This window comes from Psilocybe cubensis, chromosome 10, assembly GCF_017499595.1.
Source record: "Psilocybe cubensis strain MGC-MH-2018 chromosome 10, whole genome shotgun sequence".
NCBI lineage: Eukaryota > Fungi > Basidiomycota > Agaricomycetes > Agaricales > Agrocybaceae > Psilocybe > Psilocybe cubensis.
In genome coordinates, this window is record NC_063008.1 from 1,837,973 (window position 1) to 1,864,469 (window position 26,497).

The following is a 26,497-nucleotide window of genomic DNA, read 5'->3' on the forward strand; positions in this document are numbered from 1 at the left end:
CGGTTTGTTTATATACTTTCTGAATCACCCCCGTCCCTCCCATCACCTACCCCACCTGTCTACCCTATCTGCAGCGGTATATAAAAAGCGCAAGGGGATGGGCTGACCTGAGCCGACATCAGAACAAAGCACGCACGCAGTTCATCATGGATGCGTCTCTAAAATAACCTTTTCTGTCCGGCAAAACGGCTGTCAACAGGTTGAATAGAGTCCATGCGAGTTTTCTCCCACTCAAACCCGCCTGTGGAGAATAGGTTCCAGGTCCTATCCCTCCTCCTTGTCGCACGTCGCTCTCCTCGTATCGGAATAGATAGAGCTATGCGGTTCTACACGATTCTTCTCCGACCGTATAGAGCTCATCAGCGTGGGCGAGAATGCGGATAGGATGAGGGCTTGACAAGGTTAGCTTCAGTTTTTGGGCTCCATCGTTAGATATGCTAAAATTAACGCTAGACCCACGGGTCCAGGGCCTGGTGGGTTTTGGGTTTGCGGGAAACACAAAGCAATACAAAGCAACGCAACGCAATGCAACGGCGTGGTGTCACCGGCCAGCAATTATACTCCACCATCATCAACAACACTTCCCTTCGTTTCTGTGATCCCCCACCCCCCTCCCCATCCCCATCCCCTCGTCGTGTCGTATCCTTCTCCTTCTCTCTTTTATAGTTTCGTTTTCGAAGGGACTGGGGGTTCGTTCTGAGCAACTATAATGCTTACCTACCATCGAGCTCTGTTCGCGCTGCTCGGCGCAGCGCTGGGCATACAGAGCGCTGGAGCGGTGACGGTATACTACCCGCCTATCCAGAGCCAGCTTATGGCGGAAGCTTCAATGTCGTCCGCCGTGGTGATCGCAGGTGCAAAGTACACCGGACTGCCTGCGTATAACCCTACCGTGCTCCAACCACCACCACCGCCTGATCCGAGCACGATGCCTACGCAGTTTACTATCCAGCTGAATAATGCTGTCCCGCCTGCTGCGTCAAAGCAGCAGAATGGGTCTTTTCTTGGGTTTTCGGTCGAAATGTCGGTCGTGAATCAAGTCAGTGAGTGTCGATTTTTGGGGGTGTTTTTGATATGTCTTTTTTTTGAAGTCGAGTAAATTGCTAATGCTCATTGTTTGATGAATGCAGTGGGGACAAATGCGTACGTTTGTTTTTTTGTCATCCGCTGAAAATTAGTTTTTTTGTGTGTTGAGGTTGACTTGACTAGGTCTTTTCTCTCAGTTCCTTTCCTCAATTTGATGGCGAATCTGCAGTCGCGTGTAGGGCGTATCAATATTCGTGTTGGCGGAAACACACAGGAAACAGCGACGCTGGTCAACAGCACGCAGGACGGGAAGATTCTGGAGAAGGACCTTGCAGACGTTTCCAATCCCGTACGTTCTCTACTACGCCACGCTTCTTTCTGCCATGATCTGAATCCGCTGTTCTTAGACGCAAACGCCTCCTCTGGTGTTCACCCCCGAGCTCCTTTATATGCTTAGCAACATATCTTCCCACGTTAATGTGCGGTGGCATCTTGGGGTGCCCTTCAACGACACATCCAACTTCCGCCTGGGTATCGTGGAGCAGGGCCAAACCATCCTTGGAGACTACCTCATCGGCCTCCAGATAGGCAACGAACCCGATCTTTATGCAACGCATCAGCATCGACCTCCGACTTATTCACCTCAGGACTATTTTAATGATTTCGGGTTGATGGTGAATGCGCTGAAGCAGGATCCCCTTGTATCCCAACGCACGCAGCAGCTCTTGATAGGACCTAGCATTCAGTTTATCTGGACACCTGAGCAAGTATGGGCGACAAACTTTATACCCGCGTACAGCGACAGTCTGGCGTTCCTGTCTGTGGAACGGTGAGTTTTTCCTGGCATTGGTGCAGTGATACATATCCCTGACCTTTCAAATCATGGCCGTAAGATACCCGAGCGATAACTGCGCCGTGGCCTTCCCTGATTCTGGCGGCACCGTGCATGATCCACAACAGACATTCCCCGACTACCTGACCCATCAAAGCGCCGCCGCCCTTGTTGAACCCTATCTTCCCTCCACCGCTCTTGCTCAACAAAGCGGAAAAGAGTTCTTGATGTTCGAGACTAACACCGCTTCGTGCGGCGGTTTCCCGGGTATCAGTGACTCCTTTGGTGCGGCGCTCTGGGGTGTAGACTATGCGTTGCAGATGGCGGCTGTCAACTTCTCCGGCGCGTTGTTCCACGTTGGAGGGCAGAGTGTGTCGTACAACCCATTTACACGTGTGGTTCTATCCTTTTGAAATTTGTTGAATATCGGTTCTGATTTTTTTTTTCTTTGCCCTCCTAGCACCTCCAACGAATGAAAGCACGTTCCACCAGTGGACTGTTGGCCCCCTTTATTACTCTTCGCTAGTCGTCGCAGAGGCTCTTGGGCCTAGCAACACCTCACAGGTCATGTTCCTTGAGGCTAATAATAACAATTCTTTCACCCCGGCCTATGGAATCTGGGAGAACGGAAACTTGGCCAGGGTTCTACTGATCAACTTTGTGTCGGACAATTCCACACGCAGCGACCTCAGCGTGTCCCTCAACATGGACGGTCCAGGTATGCCAGGAACTGTAAAAGTAAAGTAAGCACAACACCTCGCGCTCTCATACCGTGCACACTCAAAATTAAATCATACTTTGTGAATATCGTACAGACACCTCTTAGCGCCGTCCGTTGCGCACAAGGGCAATTTCACCTGGGCGAATCAGACGTTTGGGGGCGTGTTCGAGTCGGATGGGCGGCCGAAGGGCGATGAGGTTGTCGATACTATCACATGCACGCCGGCTGCGGGGGCGACGGGGAATACGTGTGTTATCCCTGTGCCTGCTCCCGGGGCGGCGCTCGTGTTCTTGGGCTCGGTGACGGACAACGCTGCTGCGCCTAGCACGACGTTTGCGACCACCGCCGTCACGCGGTTCCGCAACACGGCGACGGTGGACTCGCTCGTGCTGTCTACGTCCAATGGGAGAAGCGGGAGCTCGCAGAGATTGGGGAGTACGAGTCCGGAAAGTAATAAGAATGCGGCGGATAGGTTGGGGTTGAGCGCTGGTCTGGGTGGTGTGGTTGCTGTCGTAGCACTCCTAGTTTCGACATGGTTGGTTCTGTAACCACCACCCCCAAACAAAAACTGTCGTAACCTGGGTGAAATCGGACGTGTGGCTGCAAGCAAATTGCGGTAGAGCTCTAACTGACATTTTTGTTTCTCTTCGCTCTTTAAATATGAGCTTATATTTAGTGCGTGCGTCGTTGAACGATTTCTTATTTGTTGTGTATGTATTTTTTGCTACCATTCGCGCGCGCTGTAATACACTGTCGTTTATTGTTAGCTCTTATCATTGATGAAGTTTTTTTAATACGTACGTCCCCCTTTTATGAGTTTCATGGATGATCCTACTCAATGACGTCCGACAGATTTGACATTTTGAACATGAAGTCCAGGAGGTCAGTCTTCAGAACGGTTGTGAGGTTCCTTGGTTATAAAGCATCGGCAGGGCTATGTATCAAGAATTTGCGGCCTGGATCAATCATTCTATGGTTATGATGTCGGAACTGTTGAACTAATGGGATCACCTTAGGTGCGCTTAGACTGGATGTTCAAAACTTCCATCTGTATTATTCTAGGTGCTATAAATTTAGGGTGGAAGCGTAACCGTAGATCCGGAAATTTTTCTGACCAGCCCAGAGTCAACTAACGTTTAATATGTGACATTCTGATGCTGACCTTGGATACGTTGTTCCAAAAAATCCAGTGCGTCTCTTTTAATAGCCCAAAGATCTTCCCGATCATCTCTGAAGTGCGGCATGATCATGAGCAACTGTCCGCAGCGTTTCCATCCTCTGCCTCTCTACACAGCTCAGCTCATCCCCCACATTGACGTTCCTTCTCCGGTCACCCCTTACACCTTACACTCATTTGCAACTGTTTAATTCTTCTTTCAAATTCGTTCCGCCTTTGATACACATTAGGCGCCTTATTCGTTGGTCCCATTTACTTCCCATTTTTAGGCAGAGTTCAAACACTTGGCACCCCCTTGGCGCGCCTTGGCATTATGACAACATCTCGCGGGACGACCCTGCCTGCAGTCTTCCTTCTACTTTCTTTTTACATCCAATGCGCCCTATGCGTAACGGTGTACTATCAGCCAGCTCAGTCCATACTGATGGCGGAGGCCTCTCAGGCCTCTGTGGTCGCGGCAGGTGCAAAGTACACAGGCCTCCCGGCTTATAACCCTGTTGTTCTCGAGGCTCCTCCGCCGCCCGGTCCTAGTGCTGTACCGACAGCGTTCACAATTCCACTCACAAATGCGCCGCCACCATTGGCCTCCAAGCCTTTGAATGGCTCGTTCTTTGGGTTTTCAGTTGAGATGTCCGTAGTCAATCAAGTTAGTGAGTATCGTCATTAAGCTATGGATGTATACCTGTCCTAACCCGTTTAAACTACGCAGTGGGAAAGAATGCGTGTGTATCTCTATCTAATTTATATTTTTAATATTATCTTATGTATTTCTCTCGATAGGTCCTTCCTACAGGTTCCCTTCTTAAACTTGATGGCCAACCTCCAATCCCGTACTGGACGCGTTAACATCCGTGTCGGCGGAAATACTCAGGAAACAGCGACCCTTGTCAATAGTACTCCTGATGGACTAATTATTGAGAAAGACTATGAGGGTGCCACGAATCCTGTACGTTATAGCGCGACCTTTTCCTTCGAATAAATTTCCTTATCAATTCCATAGACGCTGACACCGCCACTCGTCTTCACGCCGGAGTTGTTGTACATGCTGCGAAACATCTCCTCACACGTAAACGTTAGATGGCACCTCGGAGTACCTTTCAACGACACGTCTAATTTCCGACTTCAAATTGTGGAACAAGGCCAGGAAATTCTTGGAGATTATCTTATTGGCCTGCAAGTGGGGAATGAGCCGGATCTTTACCCTGTCCATGGACACAGACCTCCAAATTATGCTCCTCAAGACTACTTCAACGATTTCGGACTCATGGTTAATGCATTGCAGCAAGACACCCTCGTGTCAGATACCACAAGAAGTTTGTTGATAGGGCCCAGTGTTCAAGTTCTGTGGACTCCAGAACAAGTTTGGGATACCGGGTTTATACCAAAATACAACAACAGCCTAGCATTCCTCTCTGTTGAGCGGTATGTAGAACTGCTTGGGTCTTTGCCCATACCATGCTAATTTTTGAGGAATATAAAGGTATCCTAGCGACAATTGCGCCGTCGCATTCCCTGGGAGTAATGGCACTTTTCACGATCCTCAGCAAACATTCCCATCCTACCTTACGCATGACAATGCCGTTGGAATCGTCCAAAATTATCTTCCCTCCACAGCGCTTGCACAACAGAGCGGAAAGGAATTTTTGATGTTCGAAACCAATACAGCCTCTTGCGGCGGATTCCCCGGCATCAGCGATTCATTTGGCGCCGCTCTTTGGGGAGTGGATTACGCGCTACAAATGGCCGCGGTTAATTTCTCAGGGGCCTTGTTCCATGTTGGAGGGCAGAGCGTCAGCTATAATCCATTTACTCGTATGTCCTTATATTATGGCCTCCATCTTTCATTCGTCTCACCAAGGGATAGCTCCGCCCACCAATGAAAGCACTTTCCACCAATGGACGGTTGGCCCGATTTACTACTCTTCTTTGGTTGTGGCAGAGGCTCTGGGCCCCACGAATACTTCTCAAGTCATGTTCCTTGAAGCCAACAACAACAACAGTTTCACCCCTTCATACGGAATCTGGGAAAATGGGCGTTTGGCCAGAGTCGCAATTATTAACTTTATTTCAGATAACACGACGGCGAGTGACCTATCGGTATCCTTGAACCTAGACGGTCCCGGGATGCCGAATTCTGTTCAGGTCAAGTAAGTCTCATTTCAAATATCCTACGACTTTATTGCCAGCCATATTCAAAAATCAGCTGTCTCCTCGTCTGCCATACGGTGTTATGTTAAACGAGCGCTGACTTGTATTTCTGCAGATATCTATCAGCACCATCAGTATCGCACAAAGGCAACATGACATGGGCAAATCAGACGTTTGGAAATAACTTCGAGTCCGATGGTCGTCCGATGGGGACAGAAGTCATCGAAACAGTTAATTGCTCGCCGGTTGCAGGTGCCAATACCAACACATGCGTTATCAAGGTCCCTGCTCCTGCAGCGGCACTTGTGTTCCTGTCTCCCCAAACTGACAATGCAGCGACACCAAGTACAACCTTCGCCACAACAGCTTATACGTTAACGCGCAACACAGTAGGGGTTGCCTCAGATGTCCTGGCGACTTCAAATGGAAGAGGGGGGCCTGGAAGCGCTAACAACTTGGGAAGCACAAGTGCTAATGCCAATAAGAATGCAGCGGATAGACTGAGGCTGGGCGTTGCGGCCATGAGCACAGTGACAATGGGAGCATTGGTTGGGGCGTGGTGGGTCATATTTTAGTCTGTAATGAATATACCATATATTTTTAATGTGAAATAATGGCCACTGAGATGAAGCCATCTAGTATTTCTTTCTTTTAAGATAAAAACTGACACCAGGCAAATTCCATTTCTCCATGTAATAATTTACAAATGACTTCACTGAAGTCTGTGACAAAGGACCACTATCAGTATGTCGAGCCCTCAAAATTTTTCGGACCCGAAGCAAGTAGACTTTCAACACCCTAATGAGAATATGTTCATTTAACCCAACAGGTAGTAAATTTCAAGCAAATTTCCGCACGAACCTTGTCTTTGTCGGTTCTGTGCTGAGATTGTTTTTTGACGAACCACTGGGCCGCCGTCATTTCAGGAAATGCATTTGCTTTATCTGGAGCATTCCGAACAGCCTCTGCTATGAGTGAGCTCCTGCTCACAAGTGCTTCGAGGTAAACATCGTTGGTAGGTCTCAAGAAATATACGAGCGACCATCTCTCGTGGCCAGCTTGAGGACCAGGAGGAGGCCTGCAGAAACATGATGTTAAAACCTCTATTGTATTGAGACAATTGACCCTACGCACAGGACACGATGAGTGCATGATTTGAGGATACCACCACTCAGAATACTGAGAGTGTCTCCAATATTGCAAATAAAGTGTCCTTCAATTGGCTAATCATCAAAGAGATTAATTAGAGCAAATACACAAATACACCGTTCTCACCTTCACGTATTTCCACTGCTCGCCTTCGTTGTCAGAAATAAGAACTTGTAATCCACCTAACCTGTTAGCAAGGAATGAAAGACTGCATAGCATATAGGTTAGCAATGTATTGGTTAATGACACTTTCGTCAAGACTGGATAAACCTTCCAAAATCTGTGTGTTGCCCAAGGGCAATCTTCGTATCCTTCGGTGCAGCAGGTACTTTGATACACCTTGTCTCAGAAATACACGGCTTCGTATGGTCGTGCAGATCGAGCAATGTGCCTTCAGGAAGACCCAGTTTCTCATTGAAAACCTTCATAATTACCCGACTTTCATTGATACACGTTTCGATAAATGGCCGAACGGTGTCTTTCATGTAAGCGTTTACAGTCTCTGGATAGACTTTGTGTACGACTCTTGGGTATGCCATGGCGTCGTCCTTTGAAATATTAATAAATTCTGAGGCGTCCGTGGACCCGTCCACATCTACGTATGTTGCACCGGCCGCCCTGTACCTGAAGAATTAAAGAAATCAGTAACTGCAGAGCATCCCAAATTACAGCTTACCCAAAAGAAGCACCCTTGTTACCCTGCCAATATTTCATTTTTTCCTCGAACGGAAGAGAAAGAGTTTCTTGTCCCATTTTGAACATGGGTTCAACGAAACTCTCAGCTTCTTGATTCTTCAGGCTACAAGTGGTGTAATCTTATTGAGCTGCAGAATATGATGAAGTGTGATGCGCACTTACTACCAGAACCCCCACTTTGTCGCTGCTTCCCAGAGAATATTAGCTTGTTCTTGATCTCCCTCTTTAAGGAGCTTGTAGTCAACAACGAGGAGATCCTGTACAGCTACAGTCCCGTCGGTTGGAAAGGGTGGGTAATTGGTCATCTTGGAGGAGAAAAACAATTAGTGGCTGCTATGGTATGAACATTAACCACAACTTCCCCACACCCGTATTTAAAAACACGCGCCAAATGGCTACTGTGTTTAACAAATATATTTCTGACCGGCTTGCAGACCCCATGACCATACTCATCTTAGACCCTATTCAGTAACCCGTTACTGGAAGCAGGCACAAATTCTTTGCATACCCCTGCATTCGCATGACGTTCTTGTGATCACGGGGCAATGAAGTGCAAGCTCGTGCGAGGTGCAGCAGAGCAGTAAGCAAACATAGGGTGCGGGAGGTATGCTTCGCGTTTTGCATCAGATTACTTTCCAGTATCATCTAATGCAAGCCTGGTCAAAAAGTTGGACTCACCAAACATTGAGCACCGGAAAGACTGGATTTGACCTGACGTGGAGCTAGCTTCGAAAAACAGTTTGTGTGCCCGCATCGAAGGCCAAGCAGTCATACATCAGCTGAGCATAAGGTCAGGGAGAAATCAATTCTGTAACACAAAGGTGACCATCGGATAGTGATGTAATCAACACACATACAAATAGATGAACTGCTGAAACCACATAGAATGGGACAGAGAGAAAAACTATACAGCAATTATATACGTCCAAGAAAGCAAATAAACTTTAAAAAGAAAGAGATTTGATCAATTCCACCAATTGTGGAGGATCGTGGAGAAACAGCAGGGTTGAGATCAATGACAAGTTGTTACCGTGCAAGAGCGCGATTGAGCAAGAACGAGCATATACTTGCGCCGCATAGTGCGGACAAGAAGCCAGACTACCTTGCCAATCATCTCTCAAAATCGGGGTGTCAAGGAAGAACTCACAAAACTCAGAGAGTGAGTCCGTCTTTGTGTCCCTTCTCGCTGGCATCATCACCAGGAATCTCGTCAATCTAGAAAAAATGAGAAGCAAAAAAGTCAATATGTACTCATGTTTCCTCAGGGAAAATGAAATGGACACCAGCTTTCGCCACCCGAACAGAGGTTTGATCATGATGTCGATTTTCGAGAGAAGAATCAGCGACGTGCTCACGGGACTAGTCACCATATGTAGATGGACCACATAGTTCATGAATGTGAACAATGAAACGTCGAACCCGTCGTGGCATACGCCTCATGTCCAAAACCCCGAACAACAGCGAGAGGAGTGTTAAAACTCACCAGGTCGAGATCTATCAGACACTCCCCGATGATCTTTACAGCCTCCTTCAAAGTCTCCTCCTCGATTACCAGGGGTGGAGCAAAGCGAATACTAAACAACATGAAATAGATATCAGTGAGATTTTTATGAAAAGATGTCAATGAAAGGCTATAAACGTACATATTGACGTGAGTGGGTTTCGCCAGCACGCCACGGCTCTTCAACAGCAAGCAGAATTGCCACGCAGTTCGGCCCCTGGTGCTCTTCGCTTCGTCAATAACGACGGCATTAAGGAGACCTCTACCTCTGACTTCCTTGACCAAAGGAGATTTCAAATCGCGGACTGCTTTGCGGAAATACTCGCCCAGTGTGAATGCGCGAGCGGCGAGGCCCTCCTCGACAAGGACGTCCAGCGCCGTCATTGCTACAGCACAGCCCAATGGGTTTCTATATTTGTTGTGAGACTTGCAGGTGAGACATTTAATTAATGCAGCCTACCCTCCGTAAGTGCTTCCATGCTCGCCTGGTTGAATGCATAACATAATTTCCTTGTCTGCAAGGACCGCCGACACGGGATACACTGTGGATAAAGGGGTTTAAAATAGTCATGAGAGATTGGTGAAAACACGAACCTCCTCCAGAAAGTGCTTTTCCAAGTAATACAACATCCGGTCTAATACCTTCGTACTCAGATGCAAGCATCTTTCCTGTTCTGCATAGACCCTATTAATCTAGTTAGAATTAGTCAAAACATTGTGAAGGAATATTCACCGTTTGGATCTCATCGCAGATTAACAGGACATTGTGTCGCTTACAGAGTTCCGCTACACCCTTCAGATATCCCTCAGGTGGAACAACAATTCTATTCAAGAAAATACAGATATTAGAGTGAGAATTTGTGCATTTTTATATGTATACGCACCCGGCTTCGCCTTGGATAGGCTCTACTAAGAATGCAGCGATGTTCTCTCCATGAACTGCTAAGGCTCTCTCAAGGTCCTCAAGCACACCGTATCTAATCGTTTGAGCATCGCCTTCTTCATCAACAAATACCGGTCCGACCCCTTCAAGGTATGGGCCAAATCCAGTCCTACTCTCCGGATCTGTACTCATACTGATGTCATCAATACAACAAGAATCATCCAAAAATGTAAAGAGAGTTTGATCCATGAGCCATACCTGATGATGCCTAAAGTTCTACCATGGAAGTTTCCCTCAACACTTAGCACTATGGCCTTCCCCTCCTCAACACCTTTGCACTTGTATGCCCATTTCCTCGATAGTTTCACTGCTGTTTCCACAGCTTCTGCACCTGTGTTCATGGGAAGTACCATGTCATACCCGAAGAGTTGCGTCACTTGTTGAGCAAATCTTCCAAACACCGAGTTGTAAAATGCTCGTGACGAAAGTGTTAATTTCTGGGCTTGAGACACCAATGTGGCTACAATACGGGGGTGACAATGTCCTTGATTGACAGCACTGAAGAAAAAAATTAGAAACGGTCACACGAGGCTTTCCAACGAATCAACGCACGAATACGCAGATAGCATGTCGATGTATTCTCTGCCTTCCGGGTCCCAGACTCTGCAGAGGCATATGAGCGAGGCTTTAATGCACTCAATAGCGGAAATAACTCACTTGGCTCCTTTCGCCGACTCGAAAACAACTGGCAGAGGATGATAACTAATGGCACAAAAGACGCATTGTAAGTGATATAGTATAAAAGGAGGGCCTTAAACGCACTTGTGTGCCCCAAACTCATGCTCTAGTCTGATAACGTCCGCAGAAGTGAGATGCGCCTTTCCATTTGCTTTGGTTGCTGGCGAGGGCTTTCCGACATGGTGGTTGGACGACGGTGAAACAGGAGTTGTGGCGACTGAGTTTTTGCCTGCTGCTGGAGACATTATTCTGAAGTGGGCTTATCGACGCTGGTGTGTGTGTGTGAAGATGGTGGTAATGGGACAAAGTGCAATGACAGATGGTGGGTCCGAAGAATGCTTCATTCAGCTTGTGTTTATATAAGCCCCGTTTGGCTCCAAATCGTCACCGATACTTTTCAGCATGCTCCGCCCGTCGTCGTCGCATCTGCAGCGCCGGTTTGGGTATCTTGCTAGATAGCTCCGTTCAGATATCTCGTATTGATTTGCACCTTGGCATTCCACTAGCCATCCATGAACATGGCCCGGGAGCCTGAAAGTCTCTTTATCGGATTAAAATAGCACAAACCTCCTATTTATGGTCCATCCACAAATGATGTTCTATATAGAAGGACCAACAAACACCCTCATACCTGAAAAGTATATACAAAATACCTGCAGTTCGAATTTTTTTCTTATCCAACCTCTCTGAGTCGCACTCAAGTGAAGTGGCAAGAACGTGTAATTGCAATGTTGAGGAGGAAACGATGATGGGAGATGAATCTAATCTTGGCGTGATCTTGGCTTATCTCCAAGGGTATTGAGCGGAGGACGTATCTTAGCGAATCAGGTTGGGTGAGTTTCTAACCCAAAAGTTTACAACTATACAAGTTTGCTCCATTGCGCATGTGTAGCCCGAAAGTTGAAGGAATATGCATTGAGGAAACCATAAGGAAGTGTACGAGAGTAAAATATTTTTAAAAATAAAAGCAGTTATTCGGTCTTGATAGTGGTCTGTAGGCGGAATCTATATTTTTTTGAATCAATGCATGGAGTTGCTAAGGCGCTAAACTTTGAAGGGTCTGATGTCCGTGAGAGTATCAATCACAATTTTGTAAGTCCCATTCAGAATGTTGAGCGTCTAGACGAGTTCTTTAGCGCCAATGCCTATTTTTGGGTATGTATATGGTCAGGTCAACAAACGCAAGGTGAAAATATCTCAACGTCTCAGTAATATGTAGTACTGCTATTAATGACCTATAAGATATTACAACACTTCTTAACAACTTTATATTAAATAGTTTCAAGTGATCAGGTGGACCAGTGCTGAAAAGAAAGCCTGAGCTGGTTTCCTAGGGTAACGGACGTATTTAAACTCTAATCATTACATTTTAACCCCATAGATCCTTACTCAATCCCTACCCTGCAATATGTTTTTAATCTGGTAGAAGACCTACCGCGAGTTAACCGTTGAAACGTAGAGGGAGGTGTTCTCGGGAATAATCAAATCGGCATGATTAGAATGCCGCCTGAGCGTCTCTGAATAAGCGCCACGTCTAGTTTCTAACTCGTGGGCCACAGTACTATGACATGGCATTCGCGATGGAGTAGTCTTTCATAATTGACGAATCGGAATTCTACTTTCCTGCAAGAACCTTTCGACAGACATATTATTCATGACTGTGATCACGGTTCAAAACTTTTGATTTCTGTTCTCAAAAATACTAACATGAAGTATCAGTTCCCTGATTCTCTTTATCGACATCCCTCTTCACTGACCAATTTCATCTCCTACATAAAAGTTATTAAAACAAATATAATTATTGTTCACACGCCGCAGCACTGCAATGTAACCACGAGCACAGGACAGACTCTCACGTCTGTCTCGCCTAGCCGTAGTCCAATGTAATATTGCTGAATTTTCTACTCACCCAAATTTTCTTGCCAAAACCAAAATGATTCCAGCGTTCAAATTGAACTCAATTCAGGAACGACAGTCACGCAGCAAGTGCATCATGAAAATGCTTACTACGACCCGTGACCTCATCAAGTCTGCCCATGACCGGTAGCTTCGGGGATATACTTAGCCGAGCCGAGCTCAATTTAACAACTGTACCGATGTCAGTGTCATGGGTTTCAAGTTGACTTTGATTGGTTTATGTGCGGGGTAACATAACCCAGCTGGGTGCCTTCAGAACACATCATTCATGATATTCCTTCTATAAACATCTTCTCTTCTTTTGACTTCACCAATACGAACACGCTGCGATGTCTGCGAAGAATTTGAACCCATACGATGTGAACGAGCAGACAGGAATTGATATGGCGAAGGCTAGGGGTGCCTCCACGGTCGGGGTAGAGAATGTACGCGATTACCTGCATCGTAAGTCAAGATCTTTTCTTCTCTGAAGGTTTGCTGAGATAAAAGGTTCTTGATTCTTATGCGTTTCGACCACAGATGGTCGGGATGAGTGGCTTGCTCGGTCCAGAATTGTCAGCTTGCTACAGCAAGATCCTGTCTTCGACAAGTCAAAGAGGTTTGTTATACTATCTTCATCGTAGAACGAGTAGCTAATCTGTCATATACGTAGGGATTTCATGAGCAGGACAGAGAGATACGAACGCGGGCTTGCTTTGACGAATCGTATCTACGAACTCCAGGAGATTCACAACTGGAGTGATCAAGAAACCAAGGTGGCCATCTCTGTTCTAGACGAGCAACTATCCATTGGTCTTCACAACGTCGGTGAGTTACTCCAATCTGAATTAGCGATACTACAATATTTAACCCCACCAGCATTCCAACCTGTGTTCATGCTCCAGGGCGGTCCAACTCTTGTCAAGAAATACGGCCACCTAATAGCTGCACGAGCCATCTTCGGATGCTACCTACAGACGGAGCTCGGGCACGGAACAAATGTTTCTCGTCTCGAGACGACGGCGACGTTCATCCCGGAGACCCAAGAATTCGAGATTCATTCACCCACGCTTACGAGTAGCAAGTGGTGGATCGGCGCGCTCGGGAAGACAGCTACGCACGGTGTAGTGCAGGCGAAATTAATATTAGGGGGAAAGGATATGGGTCCTCATTTGTTCTTTATCCAATTACGATCTTTAGGTGAGCGTCAATGCCATTCAGTCAGACCCACAGTTATTTACAACCCCAATACCAGAGGACCATAAAGTGCTCCCTAACATTACTATCGGCGACATAGGCATGCCATTATCATTTTAGAATTTTTGTTCTCCAGTTACTAATAGCTCTTTTAGGACCTAAAGCTTTGGCCGGTTTTTCTCCCACCGACAATGGATTTGCGCGTTTCAATCGCGTTAGGATTCCCAAGGAAAATATGCTCTCTGGATTCGCTCAAGTTACCAATGATGGCAAATACATCCAGCCTCCCCATGCAAAGCTTAGCTATGGCGGGGTAAGTCTTCCGTATCCCTACCTCAAGCGCGTTATTAACGTTATATAATAATAGATGCTTTACATTCGTGCAAAGTCAGTCTAGTAGTTCAATCCTACCTATTTAACTGCTAACGTAGTTCCAGTATGGTGACAGGCGGTGGATGGTTGATAGCAAAAGGTGTGTATCTTGGAACAATATGATAACTTTGTTCTCATTGCTTTTAGCTGCTACTGTGAGTATCCGGTATGCGACTGTTCGACGACAAGGCGAACGAGGTCCAGATGGATTGGAGAAACAAATTATCACCTACCCCTCGGTTTACTACCGCCTCCTACCTATTCTATCACGAGCCTATATGTTCCTCCAGCTCGGTAGAACTTTGGTGAGTAATGCAGCACGCACAAGAGAGTGCCCGTTCTCATGAACTTAATAGACAACCGCTTTCGACACAATGTCCAGTCGACTCAAGCAAGGAGATACATCCTTGTTGGCCGAGATGCACGCGACGACGAGTGGGTTGAAGGTCTACGTCTCCAGCAGTGGTGTACAAGACCTCGAAACTGCGCGTCGCTCAATGGGCGGACACGGTTATAGCGCGTTTGCTGGCCTTGGGCGACTTTACGCGGACTACCTGCCTAGTGTTACGTACGTATACCTCTCACTCATGATATATACAAATTTCATATTTAATCGTTCATGCCCGGAAATTCAGCTACGAAGGCGATAACTTTGTTCTTGACCAGCAGGTCGTTCGCTCGGCGCTTAAGTCGTATCGCGCACTTCTAGCGTCGAAGCCTCCGCAGGCTTCCTCACTCAGTCCCTCATCACAATACCTGCGACACCTCATTGCACACCCAGCGCTTCCTTCCTCCCCAACAGAGCAAGACTGGCGCGATCCTTCCGTGTCGGTTGTTTTATTGGAGTTACGCGCAGCGCTAATCGTGAATGAACACGCACAACACGTGAAGGCAGGCGAAGTTGACGCCAGCGCTAACCAACGTGTTTCCAAAGCCGTTACTGAGGCATTTGTGGCTGGCCAGGTAGGGGAAATGATTCAGGATCTCTCCAAACTACCAGAAACGGATAAGACCGTGGTCACAAAAGTCTTCCTCCTAGTACGTTTCTCCTACTAACTGGACCATTGAGTACCGGCTCATGTATGTATGCTGTGACAGTACCTTTTGACGACAGTCGAAGGAGGGTTGACGGATTTCCTTTCATTTGGTATCATCCGGCCTTCAAGCGGGTCTACACCAAAAGACCCTACGCGTTCCGTCCGCCTAGCCATCAAGCGCCTTTGCGAGGAGCTTCTGCCGGAAGCCATTGGCCTCACAGATGCATTCGGCTTCACAGACTGGGATCTTGATAGGTGCGTGCATTTGTGTACCTTAATTCAAATTATTTTTGTGTATCAACGGGTCTATTTTTTCCTCCCTTTTAGCGCTTTGGGTGTGTATGACGGTAAAGTCTACGAAGCGCTTTGGGAACGTGTCAAAGCAGAGCCTTTGAACCAATCAGAAGTTCCTGCTGCGTATCAGGTACGCATGTCTTTTTCTTCATACACAGTTGGTTCTCATGCTATCAAACACAGGAATCTATCAAACCTATGCTAAAGCGCGGACAACTCCAGGCGTCTGCCTTAATATCAAAACTTTGAGGATGGAAGGATATAAATGTTGTAAAAATATCTTTTAAAAGCCAATGTACAACCTGTATACCACTAAGCATCGGTAAATTGTGACTTTAGGAATGGAAGGGTGATATATTCTGATCAAGGGACGACTTTGCGACAGCAAGCATATTGAACCCAATCTTCTCCCTGCGCACGGGAGCCAAAATCTTCGTTCACACACAAACTCTACTAACTATGAATCTGCATAGAAAGCAAATATTAATCGACATATATGTAGGATATAGCAAGTAACAATTCCAACACCACAAAGCGTGAGCGTGAACACTGTCATTGACCAGCCACCTCAAAACACGCCCTCCTAGTCCACGATCATATCATTTAAATTTCGTCGGGGCGAGCGAAAAAAAAAAATCCACGGTCGCATCGTATATAGAACGCGTTTCTTTCAAGATTTAGTCTTCAGAGCAATCTCACAAATAACCTCCATTATACCCCGACCGCGGCCCCTGCGTGTTACTGACGGTACCGATGGCTTTCAGACAATATCTGTTCCTCTGCATGTTCGCTGCACTCTCGATTCTGTCTCCATCGGTCAGCGCGATCAATAACGGGCTAGGTGCGTTCCATCAGTGCTAGCTCCTCACAGTACGGAGGTGGAGGCTGACTTCATTTATTTTATTTTATATCTTAAAGCGACGTGGTATTATGATGGGGTATGTACGCATCCCTCCAAAATTCAGAATCGGTCGATACTCGAACGTGGAACGTGCTCATGAATCAATCTTAACCGCCTTGGGTATTCTTTTTTTTGAATTTTGCAGATCGGCGCATGCGGTGGCTGGAACGTCAACACCGATTTCATTGTCGCTTTGAACCCAATCGACTACGCAGGAGGCACAAAATGCGGCAAGAAAATCAAAGTCAATTGTAAGTTAATTCATAAGTCACAATCCCCGAGTCCCGGATTCCATGTCCCTCTCCCTGAATATATCAGAAAGCATTGCCAGTAGCTAACGAACCTTTTCTTTTTTATGTCTGTTCGCTTTAACAAGATCAAGGCAAATCAATCATAGTTCAAGTCGTCGACCTCTGTCCCTCATGCGGGTGGAAAGCCATCGATCTATCTCAATCGGCATTCCAAGCGCTCGCTCCGCTCTCTCAGGGAATCATCCAAATATCTTGGGACTACATTTAGGAAATGCTCTGCCACCATCCAATTCTCTCCTCTCTCCTTCTCAAGCTCAAGTTCCTTTTCTTCCTTTTCCGAGGTTGCTTTTCTTTTTTGTGTTTGTTGTTTCTCGTCAGTTTTTTTTTGGCACCATCTACACACAAAGCGCACATCATTGTACTATGTTAACTCATCAACCTGTTTTCCTTGCACCCTGTTTCGTTTGTCTTCCTGTTCAAATTCCATCCTCGCAACATGCACCTATACCCGAATGTCAAGTTACACTGTACAACAAACAACCCACTCAGACGAATATCAATTCTCAGTTTTTTAGTCTTTCAACATTTCCTTTCCATCTTTGATGTTCAAAAATGATTTATGAAAACATTCTTCAAAGGACGAGAGAGCGGGATAGAGAGAGAGAGATAAGTAACGAAAAACGGAATCGGATGAATGTTTGTCAGAATAAAAAAGAGAAAATGCTAGGCAATGGACGGGGCAGAGTCAAAAAAATGCATCAGTAGCAAGAAAAAAGAACGAAAGAAACAAAAAAAGACAGGAAGCGGAGGAAAAGACAGTGAAGTGAGAGAGAGTGAAGAGAGAGACAGAGGAAAGAGAGCCATCGAGAGAGAGAGGAGAGAGTCAGAGCGGGAGGAGAGTGAAGCCGAGGGGAAACCAATTGTGCACGGAGATATGGAAAAAAAGAAGAGCCGGAAGAATGGACATGGACAGAAGACGCTAATGGAGTTTGCAACATAGCACAATACTTCTTTAAATTGAATTTAAAAAAGAAAGACAACACACAAATAAGGAAGAAAAGAAAAAGAAAAACACGACGGAAAACTGGGAATAGGATAGACAGGTGAGCTGATCGAACCAATCCATAGAGACATGCGAAAGAAAAGAAAAGTGAAGAGGGAAAACGCATCAAGCTCCCGCATGAGGGGCAGACGAAGCAGCTGCATTGTGATTCATGAACCCTGGCGTAGGCGGGAAGAAACCGTTCGCGCCAGGGGCCTGAGGATGCCAGCTATCTCCGTTGCTCGTCGGCGTTGCCGCGTTTCCCCACAACGACCCGTTTCCAATTGGCGGCGGAACCCCAGGGTGGATCTGGTGCAGATGGTTGTTGGATCCAATGGGCGCCGGGATAGCGCGGCTGGCCGAAGGCGATGTGAAGCCGACGCCCCATGGTGCGATGGGTGCGCGGGGGCTCGCAGCGGTAGGGGCACCGACAGGACCCCAGGAGTGGCTACCGCCCGGAGACGGCCCGGAGATGCCGATACCGATACCGATAGGAGTGGCACCGACTCTGCGTGGACCAGGCGTAGACACAACTTCATCGTCATCTGCAGCCAGCGCCGACGATCCAAGGACACCTTTGGGGCTAGGAGACCTGCGAATGGGCGAACCTGACCCAGAGCTTGCAGTTTCTCCTACAGCTGCCACAATTGGACGAGCGATGGGCGCGATGTTCGGACGCGTGATGGGCCCAGGGACGGGGGAGTCTGACTGAGTGCTGAGGAGAGGGATCGATGAACGACGACCTTGACCAGGCGCAAGCATCGAGGTATTCGGAACAGAAGTCGAAGCAGCAGGTATCTTGCCCTTGGGAGGACCGATAGGAGCAGGCGCAGCGGGAGGGATGTTGTTAATAGGAATACCCATTGGCATGCCACGATGGAAGTTTGCATCGAAGGGAGGGCCATTGAAGTTCCTTTGAGGAGCCAAAGGCGTACCAGGAGGATGGCGTGGCATATTGGGTGGGGCACCAAATGGATATTGCATAGGTGGGAACCCTCCAACGCTCGGAGACAGAGCAGGAGGGATCATGACGGGTCCCTGGGGATGGCCAAACATCATCGAATTCTGTGGCGGAGGAGGAAGGTGAGGAGGAAGGTGCTGAGCATTGATAGGCGTCAGAGGGTGATGAGGACGAGCGAGATTGGGCTGCTGCTGCATCTGAGGAGGAGGCTGCTGCAGCGGTTGGGGGGCATGGTGAGGACGATTGATCTGCCCGACGCCAGGGGCGGCCGGTGCGGACACAGGAGGAGGAATATGCTTGTTGTTGACGACCTTCTTTGCAGCGACGCCATTGGTGTTGACGATCGAGCTGGGCGAACGGGGCGCAGACGGGTTGGCCACTGGGGTCGCATTGACGTTGACCTTGGAGGTCACAGGCAGAGCCGAGGTGGAGGCGGACGCGGTGGGCGTTGGGCGCGCTGGAGGAGGAGGTTTGGCGGCGGCGGCTGCCTGGGCTTGGGCAATGGCAGCAGCACGCTTTTCAGCAGCGAGTTTCTCCTTTGCCTCTCTCTCCGCCTTCTCCTCCTTCTCCTTGGCCAGTCTCTTCTCCTTCTCAATTCTCTCCCGCTCCTCTCGTTTCTCCTTCTCGATGCGCTCGCGTTCCGCCTTTTCTTCGCGCTCTTTGGCAAGCCTCGCCTCACGTTCTTCTCTGGCCTTGCGCTCCTTTTCTTCCCTCTCTTTCTTCAATTTCTCCTCCTTCTCCTTCTTTTTCTTTTCCCTCTCCAGTTCACGCTCGCGCTCCTCCTGTTGTCTCTTTTTCTTCTCTTCCTCTTTGCGCAATCTCTCCTCTTCCGCAGCTCGCTTGGCTGCCTCGCGTCTCTGTCGCTCCTCTTCACGTTTCTTTCGGTTTTCTTCCTCTTGAGCAATCTGTCTCGCTTTCGCGGCTGCCTCCTCTGCAGCCTTCTCGGCAGATTTAGCAGCCTTCTCTTCCTCCTTGGCCTGTTTCTGTTGCCTATAATAACAGAGAAAAACTGATCAATACGATCACCGAATGAATGGAAAACTAAAAGTATGTGCGAACCTCTTCTTATCCTTCTTCTTTTGGTTCTGGGTCTGCTTCTTGATCTCACGATCGCGGGTGCTCTTGTCCTCCTCATCGAGCTCGCGCAAGAGCTGCAACTGACGTTCCTGGGCAACCTTTTCCCGGTAGGCCTGCAGAACCCGTTGCTCGAACATCCGTGCAGCGAAAATAGAAAACATCCGCTTTCCCTCTTCCATCTTCTGCTCCTCCGTCATGATCTACATGGGTTGCCAAAAAAAGGTGAGCAAAAAAGTGTACCAACGAACAGATCCAGTGGAAAAAGAAAAAGTTACCTCCTCTTCATCCTCTTCGTCATCGTCCTCGTCATCCTCGTCGCTCGCACCTCCGTCATCCTCGCCATCCTCGTCGGCCTCGCTTCCGTCCCGCTCCTCATCGCTGTCCTCCTCGCTCTCATCCTCGATACCTGCAACCGTTTCGTCTTCGCGCTGCATCCGGCGCTCAGCGAGTTGTTCCATCATCTCCAAGAACTTTTGACCGTCATTTTTGAGCAGATCGTCGGCGACGGTGAGGATGCCGCCTGGGCCTAACCCGTCAGGGGCACATTAGAACGATGGGCAATATGACAACTGGAATACTTACCGGCAACGGTTAGACTGTTCCCAATATTAAACAGTCCGTCCCGTCCCTTTGCAGGAGCATTCCGACGCCCACCTGTAGGTGTCTGTGGGGGTACTCGTCGGGCTGCAGGCGCCACCTGGTCTTTCTGCACACGACCATCAGCCGTACGACGTTGTTGTGGGATTTCCTCCTCCTCCTCTTCCTCCTCCTCTTCTTCTTCCTCTTCTTCCTCCTCTTCTTCTGGTTCTTCGTCATCCTCTTCGTATTCTTCACCCTCGAAATCTTCTTCTTCTACCTCGTCGTCAAACTCACTTTCTTTGTCAGGTGGTGGATGGTGTTGAGGTGGGAGATGTTGTTTGCGACCATTCGTTAACGGCGGTACAGTTTGGGGCGTCGGTCCTCGTTGTTGCTGTTGCTGTTGCTGCTGTTGTTGTTGCTTTATGGCTCGCGAGCGCTTCGAATTGACAGGGGCATGTGCCACAACTGCGCCGTTTTTGTCCAGCTCCACGCTTCCGGGAAAGGGCCCAGGTCCAGGGGGCGGCGGTATAGTGCAACCAGAAGAAACGTAGCGCTGCTGGTAATTTGCGTACTGTTCTAGCTCTTCGTAATAAGCATCGTACAGTACCTCGAGCTCTTCCTCTATCGCATTTCTGTGCGTTTTGCAGAGAACGATCGGCGGTTGATCAGATTTAGATCCAAGAGATATTGCGAAGACATGGCAAAGGAAGAAAAAAAACAAAAAGCCTGGTCAGCAAAACGTGTCTGACAGGGAACGAGAGATGAATAGAAAAAGAAAAAAGAAAAAAGCGCTACCGATCGAGCTCGAAAGCAATGTGGATGGTGGAAAAAAAATGGGGAATGGAAAGGATACCAACCGCTTCCTGCCACAAACGGCACAAGAGCAGCTGTGTTTCTGCTGTTCTTTCATTTTCTTGAGCACAGTGTCCTTTTCGATCTTGACGAGGTTGCGGCGCTCCTGCTCGCCGAGACCGAGCCAAAAGTCCTTGATACGCTCGCGCTCTTCGGTGGTGGAAGTGCTCCATATCTTATTTGCATTGGCTTTGCCCTTCTGCGCAGCTGTCGGACCCGAGGTTGTAGAGTTCTGACTGCCCGCGGCGCCGGATGCTGACCTGGATTTGTTGACTGAGCCAGAGTTGGATGTCGGGGGCGATGGATGGCGATTCTGGGGTTGCTGCTGCTGCTGCTGGCTGTATACGGGAGCCTTTGAAGCGGCGCGTGCGCTCTTTGGCTGCTGCTGGGGCGTTGTGGTCTGGGGCTGGGGAGCCTGGTAGTTCATCGGTTTTTTGCCGATGGACACAGAGGAAGGTGGCACTGGCTGGCCTGTAGGCGGATTCGTTCGACTGACGGGCATGGCAGGAGGACAACCTGAAAACTATTGGTCAGCTCCGTTCAAATTTACCTTTCATGCCCTAATTCCCCGTCTTTTTCCTTTTATGGCCGCTTTTATCGGCAAAATCGGGCGCAGTTTCCTTGTTTGGTGCGATTTTCGTGCTCTTTTTTGTCGCCGTCGTTTGCTTATAATATTCCAGACACTTCCAGCACCGCTTGTGCGACTTGTAACAAAGATTACTACGCCAACCCTTGTATTTTTATCAACCATCCATGCGCTGGCATCCATCCCGCTGACCCGTACCACTGCCCTTATTTTAACATCTCCGGCTGCCACATGACATCAGGGGCGTCGTGGGCCCTGGTAGTTTATAAAAGGGATGTCTGTACAAATGTTTCTTTCAGCTTCTTGTCTCGTTTCAAGTCCATGTTCGGCGCTAATTTTCAAGAAAACGTGGCCACATATGCGTCCACACCTCGGTCAACGCACGAAGCTTCGAGTCTAACTTGTTTTACGCTGGGATCCGCGGCCGTGCAAAACTAAAGGGGAGCTTACCACGTTGGTGTTCACTCAAAGCACGACTGCTGGTCGATTCGTTGCCCTTATCCGTCTGCTTCACTCGATGTATATCAGTTACTTCCTATGAATCTGCGAATCAGACAAGACAAGACAAGACCTTTCCTTGTGGGACTACTCTTACCTGCTGGATCGGGTGAGTTGAGGCACAAGTCGGAGTCCGACCTGATCGTTACGCTTCCTTACCAGCCAAACTACACGTTCACTCTACGCCCCCGGACCGGTGCGCACAATAGGCAATGGCTACTGAGTCCACTCCTGACATATCTTCACTGGCATGAAACTCCAAGACGCATTCATGCGCTTCTCCGACGGCAATGCCCGCACGATCCCGCTACTATCACCTAAAGAGCTTCAAACGACACTGTTTAATCAGTTAGTGGGACTATGACACAGATGCGTTTCATTTAAACTTCATTTCGTCTCAAGGTGATCTCCTGTGTAGGAGTTGAGGACGGGATGTCTATTTATAAGAATTCTGGATATTAAATGTGGCTAGCTCTAGCTCTTGATCTTTTTTCTCTTCTTTGCATTTCTACACTCGCCAGCACTAGCTGTATCCTCTGCGGGAACCTACGGCTTTGTTGACATCATAGGCATTTATGCTGTCGACAATACAATACTCTGAATAGAAATGTCATGGAGTATCTACTCTGATCTCAGCATTCCATCCTCCACTATGTTTTCAACTACATCTGCTTCCCACACAGCACCAGCACGTTCCCCATCATCATCCATACGCAACCCCTCTCCACATATCCTGGTCAAATCCACACTCGGCTCCCATGCGTCCCAATCTGAATCACTTATCACGAATCTTTCCTCTATCCTCGCAGGCGGGACACCCACCGCCTCCACTTCCATCCACACCAGCAACACCAAGTCTACTATTATCACTAACACCCCAACCCCTGCTGCAAACAACCACCCAATTACGCGCACGGTGTATGCAGGCGTGATTGTAGGCAGCGCGATTGGCGGGTTGGGGGTTGTGCTTCTAGTGGTTATTTTAGTGGTATCGACAAAGAAACGGGGGAGGAGACGAACATCGAGTGATTCTACAGATTTGGGAATGACAGGGGCACGCGGGCTGTGGATGTGGATGAAAAATCATTGTATGTGGTTTTTGTATCCATGTTTTGCTATTCGTGATGATGCTTTTATTCACTTCTATTTCCGTTTCTTTTCAATATCGTGTCTGTCTTTATTATACCGTACTGTTTTGTATATGTTGTCTCCAACCAAACTCAAGACCATCCAAGTCGTTCGGCACGGACTCGGCACACCGACATTTCACCGTTCTTCCTCTCGTCCTCGCCAGGAACGGCAGGAGCAACTGCACATGGCCCCTCCTCCCGTACGACGTCTGCATCCGAGCGCGCTGCAAAATATCTTCGCATTCAAGGCGCAAGTCACGGTCTTGTACAGAATCTACACAGTGAGCCAGAAGGTGGTCAAGGTCGCGCCGCTGTGGGTAAATACCAGGTCAGGAATCGTACAACTGCGAATCCTGGTGTCGCTGATGACAGCGAGTCTATACCCTTACCTCCTGGTTTATCTCAGCCTCAGCCAGTGATGGGTGGGGGAGGGGGAGGGGTGTCCATGGAGGGCGCTGGCGCTAATCAGATGGTTGAGGACTCAGCCAACCATGATGTTCATCCTTCCAGCTCCCAAGCTCACGTATCGGGAGAAGAAAGCCCGCCCTCTTACCATTTTACCTCTGTGGTAACCTAGAGCAATGTATAGTTTCTACTTTACGATTTTTCTCAGGACCCATTGCGGTCCATTGGATGCTGTTTCGAGGGTTCGACTTACGGGACTGGGACCTGCCAGCGTCTAAAGTATTCTAAATATAGACTTTTTAAATCTGAGATCCAATATTTCAAACTTCGATTGTTAGACTAGTCAGGCACAACCACCCGCCTAACTCAAAACGCCCATGATGGTCGAAATTAATCTGCAATCGCGACGCTGGAGCCAACACGCTTCTCGAGTGTCCAACTCATGTCTTGCCATCCAGAGTCAAAGCTGCGCTAACAAGCACACATCTCTGTCAATTCGTGTCAATCCTCTTCCAAATGTTAGTTTGAACATTTGAATCCAGCTTGTCCCTGATTTCGGCAGTGATGTACACCTTGGCAATATCGAAATATTGCCGTCACCAAGGGACACTACGCGACCAAAATCCTCAAGCACTATCACCTGTGGGTGGCGTTCCGCGAATCACCATGGACCCTTTTTCGATTCCATTTCAAAAGATTACAATATGTTGTGCGTCTTGCACATCGGCTCTTTTTTTTCACGTTCATTTACATATATTCCTTGAAGGAAACGACCAAGCCAGTTCGCCCTCGGACGGCCTGAGCTCTTTATTCGACGACTGAATGTCTTCGTATCGCCTCGATGACAGTGATCCGGCGGTCGTGTACTCAAAGCCCCTCAGTGGCGGCCACTGGAGCAAGCAGAACTCTGGGGCGTCCTATCAGAATGGGGTGATGCTCACTCGTACACGGAACGCGAACGCAACACTCTCTTTTACAGGTGCGCATTTGCTCTCATATCACTCTTCGATCTCCACGCGCTTTTTTTCTGACGTGTGTTTTCCTTCATACTTTTTTTTACCGCACATATAATTGTGTAGGCACTTCTATCTCGGTTTACGGCCTGATCTCTCCCAGTGGAACAGGAAACGTTCCATCAAGTTTCTACAGCGTCGATGGCCAGAACGCCAAAACTTATACTGCGACGCCCACCAGCAACACGCAGAACCAAGTTCTGTTCTACAACTCGGGCACACTCGCCAACGGACGACACAATCTGGTCCTGATCAACCTCGTCGAGCTAGACTACTTATGGATCGACTACTTCGAAATCACAACAGCCAACGATCCCCCGGCGCAGCCAACCACCGCCGGACCACCACCAGCCAGCTCGCCGAACTCTTCCAGGCAGAGTAATACAACACCAGTTCAGCAAACCACCCGGGTTGTTACACAGGTCGTGAGCAATACCGTGACCGAGTCGTCGACGACGAGAGTATCTGTTGTGACGAGTGTCGGGTCGATTGTGGTTCCAGTGAGCAGCGAGGCGGCTTCGTCGTCTGATAGCACTGCGGCTAGTAGTACGACTGGACTCCCGGCGGCGGATACAACGGATGCGGGCTCTGTGTCGGAGAACAAGACTCCCATTGGTGCGATTGTTGGAGGTGTCTTGGGAGGACTTGCAGTCATCATTCTGGCTTTGATCTTGATTATTTTGCTGAAGCGCAGGCGGCGGGCGGGAAATCTAGACAATGAGAATGACAGGCTGTCACCTCAGACGGCGCATTCTTCAGGTGGTGCGTGTATTTGCCTGAAAGTGAAATCATAACTCAAAATTCAGTCCATTTAGTCGTTCCCTTCGTTAGTGGTCCCAATTCGTCGCCAGTGGAGACATATTCTCCGTACTCAAATTCGAGCTCTGGGCCCTCTGAATCTCAATACGGAAGCTACACCCAAACGCACATGGGTGCAGGACACTCAGGCGTCGTACATAGCTCATCAACAGCACGCTCTTTGAGCTCCGCGGTACCAACAGGCAAACGGCAATACTCCGCCACGGAAGAAGAAGCCAGAGCGTCTTCAACCGCGCTGCTTGCAAACCAGCCGCAGAGGGAGATGGAGCAGATCCCTTCGTCCACCAACGGCAGCGTCCCGGTGTCCATCGATGACCTGCCCCCGTCGTACCAGGCGGCGGCCGCCTCGTCCCAGTCAGGGGTCAATCCTGCGTTGCAAGCCTTGGCAAACGCGCGCAAATCATGAACGGACAATTACATTTACTTTCCGCTTGCGAGCGGTCTTCAAAGTTCTTTACTTTATACTACTCTTCATTGCTTCACCCTTCTTTTCCTGCCATTTATAAAAGGTTTAGCTTATCAATGGGATTTTCACAAGATGCTGGATACATTTGACTTCTTACTGGGTTTTGCAAATTTACTTGTACTAGAACGATTAACTACATTCATTTCAATTTTTTTGTTGATGCACTAATAAGTGATCTCCCTCGATCTCGCGAAGACTGGCGGGTATCAATTATTGGAAATGATTCGTTTGGTTGTGCTGGTGATCAGCG

The 26,497-nt window shown here is 48.3% G+C and overlaps 9 protein-coding genes across 9 annotated transcripts; 6 read left to right on the forward strand and 3 right to left on the reverse strand.

Moving 5' to 3' along the window:
- Window positions 1-709: 709 nt before the first annotated feature.
- JR316_0010839 (Beta-glucuronidase) lies at window positions 710-3,127 on the forward strand (the record flags this gene model as incomplete). The annotated part of the gene is made up of 6 exons (XM_047896503.1): window positions 710-1,043; window positions 1,224-1,375; window positions 1,434-1,855; window positions 1,920-2,251; window positions 2,319-2,601; window positions 2,674-3,127. 6 exons carry the CDS (start codon window positions 710-712, stop codon window positions 3,125-3,127), a joined length of 1,977 nt encoding a protein of 658 aa, XP_047744548.1.
- A 942-nt stretch (window positions 3,128-4,069) lies between these two features.
- JR316_0010840 (Beta-glucuronidase) lies at window positions 4,070-6,479 on the forward strand (the record flags this gene model as incomplete). The annotated part of the gene is made up of 6 exons (XM_047896504.1): window positions 4,070-4,386; window positions 4,537-4,702; window positions 4,757-5,178; window positions 5,246-5,568; window positions 5,621-5,903; window positions 6,020-6,479. The coding sequence occupies 6 exons, from the start codon at window positions 4,070-4,072 to the stop codon at window positions 6,477-6,479; spliced, it is 1,971 nt and encodes a 656-aa protein (XP_047744549.1).
- A 166-nt stretch (window positions 6,480-6,645) lies between these two features.
- On the reverse strand, window positions 6,646-8,054 carry JR316_0010841 (Oxidoreductase vrtI; the record flags this gene model as incomplete). Its single annotated transcript, XM_047896505.1, has 7 exons — window positions 6,646-6,702; window positions 6,766-6,982; window positions 7,039-7,127; window positions 7,180-7,261; window positions 7,324-7,677; window positions 7,730-7,852; window positions 7,912-8,054. 7 exons carry the CDS (start codon window positions 8,052-8,054, stop codon window positions 6,646-6,648), a joined length of 1,065 nt encoding a protein of 354 aa, XP_047744550.1.
- Window positions 8,055-8,901: 847 nt separating this feature from the next.
- Window positions 8,902-11,116, reverse strand: JR316_0010842 (ornithine aminotransferase; the record flags this gene model as incomplete). Its single annotated transcript, XM_047896506.1, has 11 exons — window positions 8,902-8,964; window positions 9,233-9,323; window positions 9,393-9,659; window positions 9,711-9,792; window positions 9,845-9,935; window positions 9,984-10,074; window positions 10,135-10,326; window positions 10,392-10,691; window positions 10,746-10,796; window positions 10,851-10,895; window positions 10,956-11,116. The coding sequence occupies 11 exons, from the start codon at window positions 11,114-11,116 to the stop codon at window positions 8,902-8,904; spliced, it is 1,434 nt and encodes a 477-aa protein (XP_047744551.1).
- Window positions 11,117-13,117: 2,001 nt separating this feature from the next.
- On the forward strand, window positions 13,118-15,916 carry JR316_0010843 (Peroxisomal acyl-coenzyme A oxidase 1; the record flags this gene model as incomplete). The annotated part of the gene is made up of 14 exons (XM_047896507.1): window positions 13,118-13,232; window positions 13,308-13,386; window positions 13,441-13,595; window positions 13,647-13,967; window positions 14,023-14,064; window positions 14,120-14,277; window positions 14,332-14,351; window positions 14,402-14,436; window positions 14,484-14,641; window positions 14,693-14,904; window positions 14,972-15,374; window positions 15,435-15,628; window positions 15,701-15,797; window positions 15,851-15,916. 14 exons carry the CDS (start codon window positions 13,118-13,120, stop codon window positions 15,914-15,916), a joined length of 2,055 nt encoding a protein of 684 aa, XP_047744552.1.
- A 534-nt stretch (window positions 15,917-16,450) lies between these two features.
- Window positions 16,451-17,087, forward strand: JR316_0010844 (Papain inhibitor; the record flags this gene model as incomplete). Its single annotated transcript, XM_047896508.1, has 4 exons — window positions 16,451-16,508; window positions 16,586-16,605; window positions 16,714-16,819; window positions 16,945-17,087. The coding sequence occupies 4 exons, from the start codon at window positions 16,451-16,453 to the stop codon at window positions 17,085-17,087; spliced, it is 327 nt and encodes a 108-aa protein (XP_047744553.1).
- A 900-nt stretch (window positions 17,088-17,987) lies between these two features.
- Window positions 17,988-21,832, reverse strand: JR316_0010845 (Stress response protein NST1; the record flags this gene model as incomplete). The annotated part of the gene is made up of 5 exons (XM_047896509.1): window positions 17,988-19,812; window positions 19,882-20,099; window positions 20,175-20,425; window positions 20,482-21,110; window positions 21,336-21,832. The coding sequence occupies 5 exons, from the start codon at window positions 21,830-21,832 to the stop codon at window positions 17,988-17,990; spliced, it is 3,420 nt and encodes a 1,139-aa protein (XP_047744554.1).
- A 1,234-nt stretch (window positions 21,833-23,066) lies between these two features.
- Window positions 23,067-24,121, forward strand: JR316_0010846 (uncharacterized protein; the record flags this gene model as incomplete). The annotated part of the gene is made up of 2 exons (XM_047896510.1): window positions 23,067-23,502; window positions 23,640-24,121. 2 exons carry the CDS (start codon window positions 23,067-23,069, stop codon window positions 24,119-24,121), a joined length of 918 nt encoding a protein of 305 aa, XP_047744555.1.
- A 650-nt stretch (window positions 24,122-24,771) lies between these two features.
- JR316_0010847 (uncharacterized protein) lies at window positions 24,772-26,187 on the forward strand (the record flags this gene model as incomplete). Its single annotated transcript, XM_047896511.1, has 3 exons — window positions 24,772-24,928; window positions 25,029-25,724; window positions 25,778-26,187. 3 exons carry the CDS (start codon window positions 24,772-24,774, stop codon window positions 26,185-26,187), a joined length of 1,263 nt encoding a protein of 420 aa, XP_047744556.1.
- Between the last annotated feature and the right edge of the window lie 310 nt (window positions 26,188-26,497).